We start from the raw sequence: 10,401 nt of genomic DNA, 5'->3' as shown, positions 1-10,401 counted from the left end.
CACGTGACACCGGACGGGGGCCGCGGGGGGCCAAGCGCGCGCGGGGCCTTCTGGGAGTTGTGGTCTCGGCGCCAGGCGCGGTGTACGAGCAGGACCAGCTTCTGCAGCCTCCAAGGTTAGGAAGACTGGCTCGCCGCGAGCTTGGTGGGGCAGGAGCCCACTCGAGGGGCTCCAGTCCGTCGGAATCAATCACGACTTAGCCGATGGAAAAAGAACCCGGAGTCCACACTGATAGGAAGGAGGGAGAGGGAAGGCGGCAGAGGAGGGACGCTCTTCTTTGCAATAGATCACCGCCACCGCCAACTAATAAATGTGATGGAAGGATGGAATTAGAAACATCACCATTTTGGACAAACCCTAGTGATAACTGATTCAAGCCAGAATGATCAATGCGAGCTAAAGCCATTGGGTGAAGGTTTGTTGGGAAACAATATGTCTGCAATCTCACAGTATCTTCCTGCAGACTACTTACAGGGAGGAAGGGAAAAGAGATCTGCTGAAAGAAACCTGCTGCAATAAATCTGGCAGACTCCACCTGAACCAAGGGCAAGCTTAGCCTCACCATGATAGGTTGGTATCGCCACAGGCCTCTAGATGTCCTGCACGGGGCAGGATACAATACAGCTCCTGTATCATTCCCGCAGAGAATAATCTGAGTCACAGGGGAAAAAAATCAAATAAACCCAAATCGAGGAAAAAACTGCTAAAAACTAGGTAGCGCTATTTTGTAGTGTCAGTGTCATGAAAGACTACAAAAAGGCCAAAGAACTGTCCTTGAAAGGAGATTAAAAGATGGTGCAACCAAAGTCTCCTCTGTTGCTCTGGCATTAATGGGACATTGGCATAGATTGGCTCTGCACTGTGCATGAGGTAATAGTATTACAGCATTGCGCAATCCTCCAGTGTGCTCATTGTCTTGGGGTCATATCAGAAAAGGTCTTTGTTCTCAGGAGACACACACTGAAATATGTAGGAGAATGCAGTGCAACTTAAGCTCAGATGATTCCCAATGTAACCATAATCGTAACATGTAGTTACCCATAAAGGGAAAAAAATGTGATGAAATGTTAACATTTGCTGCATCTAGAATAAATATGTATGACATACAATGTATTTGTCTTGCAACTTTTTTTCTTTTTGGTTGGAAACTTCAAAACAAAAAGATTGAAAAAGTTCTTTAGTCTCTGAGGCGGAGAAGACAAGGGAGCCTCTCCCACTACATAATTCAAAATGAAATCAAAACTAAAATCAAAATAAGAGGAAGTCCAACAGGGTTGTAAATTTCCCCCATTGATTATTGGGTAACACTTTTTGGGAAATACCCAAAACAACACTTTTTCAAAACAAGGCGTTTTCTCATCAGTGTGATCCGGTTTTGCCCTTTCTAGTGATTTTAACAAGAGTGTGATGCCCCCCCAGTCTGTGGATGAGGGCATTGGAGGGCACTGGGAAGGGCAGCTGGCTCGCACAAGGCCCTGAGGAACAGGCAGGGTTGGACCTGGTTGGTTCGACTGAATTGAAGCAATCAGTGGGGTTTGTGCGAAGGCGCCCAGTGAGCAGGAGAGCTGAGTAGAGCACTGGGGGAGTGAGAACAGCCCCTGAGGTGACGGAGGTGAGCCTAAACTTGTCCTTTTTCTGGACAAGTGGCTCTTTCAGTGGACAAATGGGCCAGGGTGGGTGTGGTGGGAGAAGGGGGAGCCCAGCCTGGGCTCCGTGTCAGGACCTGGCTCCTGCAACAGGAGGAGGGGGCTCTGGGTCATGTTGTCCTGCTTATCCAGAAAACCAATAGACTCAAGTCAAAGATGGGATTTGGTGGAATTAGAGGTAGACATGGCTCATGCTTCGAAATGCATGTGGACTTTGTCGGGACCCCACAGGGATGGTGGGTCTTGTGAGATGCATGTTCAGACTACTCTGATCTAAAACCTGGACGGGTTTTCCTTGTCCTACTGGCCGGAGCCCAGACTCCTCAGCTGGATAGGCTGGCCCTTGCCAAATTGCCTGCCACCTGAGCTCCCACCATGCTGTCTCACCCCCCACTCCAAGCCCTTGCCCTGGCTGCTCGGCAGTCCTGCAGGGGCCCCTCCCCACAAAGCATCCCAGATGTGGCAGTCCACAGCAATGACTCCCTTCCACCAAATTCCCAAGGCTTTAGGGTCTTGCGACATGCAGCGGAATGCTGCTGTGAACAGTGACACATCCTGGGTCCCCCATGGCATTATAAGTACCCAAAAGCCCGGAAGGTGTGGGAAATAATGCCCTGTATGATCTTTTTATGCTGGGGACCTTATTCTCCCTAGAGAAATACTTACTAATTGAATTTCCAGTCTTCCCAAAGGAAAGATGCCGTCCCTTCCCCCTCAACAGCAGACTGGGATGGAACAAGAGCTCCAGAAAAGGCCAGAGGAGATGGATGAACCCTGAGACAGTGCTCCATCTGGGGAAGCAGAAGCCAGTGACCCAGGGAGAGCTCACGTGGCCACCCAGGGGGTTTCCAGTTCTAGAATGCCTCCTCTGACCTTGACTCATGGAAGGCGGTGTTGGGGACATACTGGGCTGAGTCTTTCCACTGAAGGCCAGGAATTGCTGGGGCCACAGACAGCTCTGCAGGGATATGAATGCTGATAAGGGACCCAAGGGACTAATTTAGGGCACCTCACCCAGGAGAGGTGCGTTTGGGTCATCTTGGGGAATCATCAATATTATAGGGTTAATTTACATCACACTGAAACTTAAAGTAAACCATGCCGGTCCTAATTGTCAAGGCATGGTTTTTTTATATGACAATTCAGAATTCTAAAAAAAAAAAAGTTGTCCGAAAGACAGACAATATCAAGTGTTGGCAAGAGTGTGGAGAAATGGGAAACTTCATATATTGCTGGTGGGAAGGTAAAATGATGCAGCCACTTTGGAAACCAGTTTGGTAGTTTCTCTGAAAGTTTAGACTTGAATTTACCATACAATCCAGCGGTTCTATTCCTAGGCATCCACTTAAGATAAATAAAAACATATGTCGACACAAAGACCCATGTGAGAATGTGTACAGCAGCTTTATTCAGATAGCTCCAAATTGGAAACAACCCAAACATCCATCAACTGCTGAATGGATAAACAAAATGTGGTCCATTACAATAGAATGTTATTCAGCCATATGAAGGAACAAAACACTGACACACGCAACAACATGAATGAACCTGGAGAAAGTTTGCTGAGTGAAAGAAGCCAGATGCAAAAGGACAACTCATGTATGATTGCATTTATATGAAATGTCCAGAACAGGCAAATCCACAGTGGTAGCCAGAGCTGGGGGAAGGGGCGGGAGTGGAACAGGAGTGACCACTAATTAGCATGATTTGGGGGGGGTCAATGAAAATGTTCTAACATTGGATTGTGGTGATGGTTATACAATTTGGTAAATCTACTAAAAATCTTTGAACTGTACATTTACAACAGGTGAATTTTATAATACGTAAATTCTACCCCAATACAATTGCTTTTAAAACATTGTTAAAACATTTTAAAACATTGCCTGTCTATTGTTAATGTTTATTTCTGAATACATTATGCTCTTTGCGGGTCCCCTTTCCTGGCAGCCCTGGTGGCCTTATCAGCCATCACAGGACTCGGAGGGAACCCCCGGGGCTCCTGCTACATGGGGTTGCTATAGCATTGGAGGCCAGGAAATGCATTCTCTGGCCCTCTTCACGAGATGTTGGAACAAGGCTCACCCAAAGGGAAACTTCCATAGCCACCTCGAGAGAGGGCGATGACAGCTCACATGCCGCCTGTGCAGTTTCAAGGAAAACAGGAGGTCTCCAGAGTCCGTAAAAGCTGCAAACCCACACCCAGAGGAGAGGCCCTGGGGAGTCCAGCACTCCCACATGGCCAGGTCGGGCCTTGTTGAAATGACGTCATACCACACAAAGCGAGCAACTGCAAGGACACCACAGTGAGGGAAAGAATGCAGTCTCAGGGACCCCGATTCCCGGCTCTGCCCATTGTCCTCTCTCCCCCTCCATGTTTCCTTGTCCCAAGCCCCGCATGGAACACCCACATTCTATGTTAGATGGCAGGTGTGCTGGGCCCAGGTTGGAGGCAGCGTCCTGCCCTTCACTCCCCAGTCGGGGTGGGGGCCCTCCAGAGAGTGTGCCGAGGTCAGGGGTGGCTGGACATGGCTGGAGGCTTGCTTCTCTTGCCGGCCCGGAGCATGGCCCCAGCTCCCACGTGATAAGGCCTCATGGACAGAGCTCTAGGCAGGTGCAGTTCACCCTCTGCACGAATCCACCTACTGATGTGGCATTGGCCAGAGTCAGGATGGCACTCGGTGGGAACTCCTTCCCAGTGGCAAGGTGTGAGACTTCTCTGGGGACCAGCGCACGGTCCCACATGGCCAGGCCTGCCACACTCCCCACGAAGGACTCAGAGCTGTCAAACCCACCTCCCACGCTGTCTTGCTCCTGGCCTAGCACCAGGGACCCACCAGGAGGAATCTCATAGCCCTCCCTGAAGCGAGAGCCAGTGGCCACTAGCCTGCGGTCCACATGGAGCCAGTACCTGCCCAGGATGGATGTCCAGATGACACACACGTGGTGCCACTGGCCGTCCAGTAGCGGCTGCAGGGGCAGCTCCCTGAAGGCCGGGTCTCCGATCACAAAGTGGATGGAGCCGGGGGCCAGGGAGTCCCGGCCGTGTAACACCAGCTTGTTGTCATTCTCCTCAGTGGCATAGGAGAGGAGAGTGCCCAGGTGGCCTGAGGCCGTACGGATCCAGCTGCAGACAGACAAGGCCCGAAGGCCTGAGAGGAAGCCAGGGCTGAGGAAGACGACATTTTCAGTAGAGGCATTTGGGAAGATGAGTGCAGGGCCAATGTTGCAAACTAGAAACAGAGGGGAGAGAGTTAGCCCCTGTACCACAAGGCCACCCAGAAACATCTAGAAGCTTCCAGAAATATCCAGAAGCTTCCAGAAACATCCACGCTACAGGCACTGCCCTTTGCCCCAGGTTGGTGGCCTAGGACCCCAGCAGCTGACCTTCATCAAGCACTCACTGTGAAGGTTGTGTCTCATTATCTTCACACACAACAGGCCCCTTCTGATGGGCAGGAAGACTGGAAAACCAGAGCAGCCATGCGCCTTGCTAGGGAGTGGGCCTGAGCCTACACTCTTCACCACCAGGGGAACCTCTGTGTGAGTTTCCTGTGTCTGCTGTAACAAATCTCCATAATCTCAGCGGCTCAAAATAACGCAGATTTAGTATCTTCCAGTTCTGGAGGCCAGAAGTCCGACATGGGCTAGAATCACGGTGTCAGCAGGGCTGGTTCCTTCTGGAGGCTCCAGACACAAACCCCTTCCTACCCTCTCCAGCTTCTAGACACCTGCATCTGTGGCTTGTGGCCCTTCCTCCATCTTCAGTGTATCCCTCTGACCTCTGCCCCCTCGTCACCTCGCCTTTGACCCTGACCTTCCTGCCTCCCTCTTATTAGGACCCCTGTGGTGACACTGGGCCCACAGGATCATCTCCAGTCTCAAAATCACATCTGCAAAGTCCTCTTGGCCACATGAGGTGACATATCCACAGGGTCCCAGGATCAGGACGTAGATGACTTTGGGGGCCATCATCCTGCTGTCCAGACTTCCTGCCAGGTCTGCAGGACAGAAGGGTTTGTGGGGTGGGGGGTGGGCCTGCAGTGGATGCACCTGGTCCAAGGTTCTGATTGGTAGACTGGGGGCGGAGCCCAGAATTCCGCCTTTGTAGCCCATCCGTCCATTGGGTTCGAGGATGGAGGGCATTTTATGGCTGGCCCCCAGCTCCTCTCTCTGCCTTGAGGGCTCCCATCATAATCTAGGGCAGTGATTCTCAACTAGAGGTAACTGCCCTCAGGGTACATCTAGCAATGTCTGCACACAGTTTTGGTTATCCGAATTTTGGGGGGGGCCCAAACCTGTAGCCCCTCATTTCCTGGGAGCACTGGTGGTTTCCTTGAGGTCAGCTGGTCAGTCCTGTCTTATTGGTGAAGGCCACCAGAGCCCCCAGGATGAAGGGGAACACTGCTTTAAAGGGCCCCAGGGGGGCTGTTAACCAGACAGAGGGATCAACTCGTAAAAAAATAAAAGTTAAAGATGGACTGGCATCTAGTAGGGGAGGCTGGGAATGCTGCTAAACACCCCACAGTGCTTAGGACGGCCCCCACCACTAAGGACCGCCTGGCCCCACGTGTCAGCAGTGCTGTGGTGGAGAACCCCTCACCTGAAAGATCAGAGCCAGCTTTACAAACCTGGGGACCTCCATGGGTGGGCACGATCTCCACGGAGGTGCTGGCAGAGCCAGTGTCCTGCAGACAGGGCTCTGCTGGTGATGGTTGAGGGCATCGGTGGGATCCTGACAGCCCCAATGAGGCCCATCCCTCACTCAGTGGGCATGTACTGACTGCCTGGCAGCACCCTGACATGTGTGCGTTCACTCCTAACACCCAGGAAGAGGAGTGGCTTCACCTCCTGGGGACCTGCAGGCTGCCTTCACCTGGATGGCCCCTCTCCACACAGCCCCAGGGAGAAGGCTTCTGGGAGGGGACTGTAGGTCTCAGGAGGAGTGAGGGGGGACAAGGGGAGGTGGATGGGTGGAGGGCAGGTCCATGGTACTTACTCTCTCCTGGTCTCTCAGGGGGCTGTGTCCACTGACTGCCTGGGCCTGGGGGCTCCCGTGTCCCCTGGAGATGGTCAGCGAAGTCCTGAGGTGAGTCTCTGGGCTCAGGCAAAGCTCTGAGCACCTGCCTGCTCCCCTGCAGCTTTGGGGAGCTTGGGCTTGGTGGCTCCGGCTGCGTGGGAGGCCAGGCTGGGGCTGTGGTGCCAGGGCTGGGTACCTGCAGCCACCCCTCGAGCGTGTCTAGTCTGGCGCCCTGGCTCTGGACGACGTGCATGAGGCGAGCCAGTGTGTCCTGCAGGGCCCGCAAGTCCAAGGCCAGGCTGGACAGGGCTTCCCTCTGTGCCTCCTGTTCCTTCCTCTGCAGGGCACGCTGCTGGCTCCTCTCACTCAGGGTGGCACCCAAGGCTAGCAACCTGGAGTCCACCTTCCGGCTTCTGCGATGACTCTTCCGCATCCAAGTCTTGAGGTGGCCCAGGTCGCTCTGCATGGCGGCCTGTGACTGGTTGACCGCCAGAGCCATGGCCTGGCTCTCTTGGGCCAGGCTCCGGAACCGGGCATCGATGTTGTAGGACAGGTTGTAGTTGCTGGCGATGGCCTGTAGATGTGTTAAGGTCACCTCCTGGAAACTCCGAAACTGCAGAGGACACACAGCAACCATGGGGGCTGGGGCAGGGGAGGGTGGGGAACTAGTCTTCCCTGCCTTGCCCATAGACAGCCAGCTGCTCACCTGGACCAGCCCCATCACAGGTGAGCTCAGAAGGCAGGGAACAGCCCACGGTCACTTAACGGCACTGTGAGGAGCGAAGGCTCCAGGCCCACAGCATGGCCCCCTGCTCTTCACCCCTGACCCTCAGGGTCCTCCCTGCAAGTGGACAGATGCCAGGATGGGCTGTGTGAGCCATTTATGGGGGTCAGAGTGGGGAGTGCTTGACACAGGCCTGACCTATGCAAGGTGCTCAGGAACTGGCTATAGACGCACATGGGACAGTCTGCTCCACAGGGGACCCGAGACCTCACCCCCATGTGTAGCGTTACTGCCCCGTCTGCCCCCCACAGTCCCAGCATGCCTTCAATCACACCCCTGGGGGCTTCTCACCCCCTCCCAGACTCTGACTCCCACCCACCCCTCACATATCAGAATCCTCACTGTCTTTAGATCGCGCCCCAGGAAACCTTTCTGCTGGTTTCCAACTATAGGTGAAAATAACATCAGCTGATAAAAACAACTACAAACTCCATGCCTGTGGCCACAGACTGCCAACGCTCACTACTCCATTTCTGTAACGTCTGTTCTTCTTCTGTGGTCAATTTAAAAAAATCAATGGCCCCACAGCCTGTGTAGACTCACCTGCTCCTCCAGTCGACGGAGCCTCTGGAAAAATGGTTTCCTTTGCACTGCAGGGCCGGCTTCCTGCGACAAAGCCCCGTGCACATATATGGGCACAAAAATAAGGAAGAAAGCCCCCTTCCTGTGTGGGCTGCCCATCCTGAGGAGGACGAGGAGCGGGAGTTGCCTCTGACTGCAGGATGAAGCCGCCTGCTTTGTGCTCCTTTCTCAGCCCACGCTCCCTCCAGCTCAGTGGAGAGGTTTTCCTTCTTGGACTCTGGCTGGAAGTTGGGTATTTCCTGCCACCAAATGGAAGGCATTTGCCTTCCAGCCCACGGGCTCTGGAGAGATGGAGGTTCCCAAGGAGACAAGTTTAAAACAGATGTCGTTTCTTTGGAAAAGAATTCTACAGGTTGGAAGGTCTGGTCAGTGGCAGATGGGTGATTGCTTTCGCAGGAGCACACGGACTCATGTTCCCACCGAAAGGAAGTTGAAACAGGACAGGGAACCCGGCGGGGCCAGGGAGTCCTTAGAGCCAAGTCTGCCGTGGGGCCCAGCATCCCACCATGCACAGCGTGTCCTGTGAGGCCACCTCTCCCTTGGGTAAGGCAAAGGATGTGGGATTCAGAGCCACTTTATTTTGGGGGACACGTTGTGTAGTGGGCTGAATGGGGACTCCCAATAAAGTAGGTCCAAGTCCTACCCTCCGTACCTGTGAATGGGACCTTATTTGGAAAAAGATCTTTGCAGATGTACAGATGGGTAACACCCCCTTTACCCATCCCTGTTTACTGTCTCCTGCTTAATATGAAAGCTCCACCAAGGATCACTAGACACTTGGAAGCTTCTGACAGGAGCAACAGAAATCTGCCCAAACAGAAAAGGAACCTGGGAGACAATGCAGAGGGCCAAGGAAAAGCTCAAAAAGGTTCGAATCAATACCCTCAGAAAGCCAAGAAAAGCTTTGTGTCTACCCGGGCAAGAAATGGATGCTACGAAAAATGGACTCATCAGAAAGGAAGAAGTAGCTCTTGGAAATAAAATCTATGATCCCTCCAAATAAAAAAAAATAACAGAAAAGCTGAAAGGCAAAGTTAAAGCGATTGCTCAGAAAGTAGGGCAAAAAGACAAAGACAAGGAAACAAAGAGAGAAAACATAACATTTGAGATAAATCCAACAAAAAGAAACTGCACAGAGTGAGACTAAAGAAAATGGGCTGGAAGAAATTGTTAGAAAGATAATCCAGGAAGGCTGACGGACAAAGGCATCCATTATTTTCAAGACCACAGGCCAGAGAGCACAGGGTCAAGGAAACAGCAACTGACCACTATTTCCTTGTCAAGTGTCAGAACACCACGGACACGGAGATACTAAATACGGGTCAATTAAATTCGCGAACTCATCCTAGAAAAAGTGCTACCTACCTCATTGCTGAATATCACTATGGTCACTTTCGAAGTGCTCCCCTTGGGAAGCTATGCACCGACACCAGCGCCTAGTCCACTCTTCAGAGCAATTTTGGAACTCTTTTTTTTCTGGAATTGCCATCAAAGCTGTCCTCGTATTACACTTGATGTCCTGAATGTTATCCAGATATTTCCTTTCAATGTTTCCTTTATCTTTGGGTAAAGAAAGAAGTCATTGGGGGCCACATCAGGTGAGTAAAGGGGAGTTCCAATATAGTTATTTGTTTATTGGCAAAAAACGCCCTCACAGACAGTGCCGTGTGAGCTGGTGCATTGTCGTGATGCAAGAGCCATGAATTGTTGGTGAAAAACTGAGGTTGTTTTCTTCTAACTTTTTCACGCAGCCTTTTCAGCACTTCCAACTAGTAAACTTGGTTAACTGTTTGTCCAGGTGGTACAAATTCATAATGAGTAATCCCTTTGATATAAAAAAAAGGTTAGCAACCTCATTGCAACAAGTTTGCGAACTTAATTGTCAGAACTTGTACATCCAGAGAGAAAACTTGGTCACAGGAAGGATTGAGACTTTTCCCAGAAAACCGTTGACCTTCTGAGTAGCAGTGTGGCTGCCCAAGATGGAGGAGCAAACCTTAATATTTCTGAGCGAAAATGATTTTCATTTAAAATTGTGCATCTAGTTTAAACGTAAATTGACCTGGTTCAAAGAATAAAGGCACTTTCCAGGCTTAAGAAATTTATCTTCTGTACTGTTTGGTGAGAAGTTACAGGATGATAGGAAAATAGGGAAATAAAGAAAGGATGATTGCAGTAGTTCTAATCCAGAAGTGGGTTGGGAGGAATTCCCAGAGAGTCCCAGGAAGATATTATCCTCGACTCCTCGATGCCTGTCACACCCCACATCCAATCCATCAGCTCTACTCCACAGATACATCCCAGGTCAGCCCGTTTTCACCACCTGGCTCACACCTGTCTTTCTTTACACCAGCAGCCCAGCTGGGCTTCTT

The 10,401-nt window shown here is 51.6% G+C and overlaps 1 protein-coding gene across 4 annotated transcripts; it reads right to left on the bottom strand.

Annotated features, from left to right (window-relative positions):
* Window positions 1–3,031: 3,031 nt before the first annotated feature.
* PTX4 (pentraxin 4) lies at window positions 3,032–9,533 on the bottom strand. 4 transcript variants are annotated; one of them, XM_088801357.1, is made up of 4 exons: window positions 9,395–9,526; window positions 7,991–8,053; window positions 6,643–7,276; window positions 4,096–4,876 (listed from the first exon to the last, which is right to left on the bottom strand). In XM_088801357.1, the coding sequence occupies exons 3-4, from the start codon at window positions 7,160–7,162 to the stop codon at window positions 4,236–4,238; spliced, it is 1,161 nt and encodes a 386-aa protein (XP_088657483.1). In that variant the 5' UTR covers window positions 7,163–7,276; window positions 7,991–8,053; window positions 9,395–9,526; the 3' UTR covers window positions 4,096–4,235. The 4 variants fall into 4 exon arrangements, with proteins under 4 accessions (XP_019568615.3, XP_088657483.1, XP_088657484.1 ...); XM_019713056.3 differs by lacking the exon at window positions 9,395–9,526 and having other exon boundaries at window positions 3,032–4,876; window positions 7,991–8,255; XM_088801358.1 differs by lacking the exon at window positions 7,991–8,053 and having other exon boundaries at window positions 9,395–9,533.
* Between the last annotated feature and the right edge of the window lie 868 nt (window positions 9,534–10,401).

Source organism: Rhinolophus sinicus, chromosome 10, assembly GCF_057876585.1.
Source record: "Rhinolophus sinicus isolate RSI-liver-muscle chromosome 10, RSI-T2T, whole genome shotgun sequence".
Taxonomy (NCBI): domain Eukaryota; kingdom Metazoa; phylum Chordata; class Mammalia; order Chiroptera; family Rhinolophidae; genus Rhinolophus; species Rhinolophus sinicus.
The sequence above is the reverse complement of the archived record's forward strand: the minus strand, read 5'-3'. Positions and strand labels throughout refer to the sequence as shown.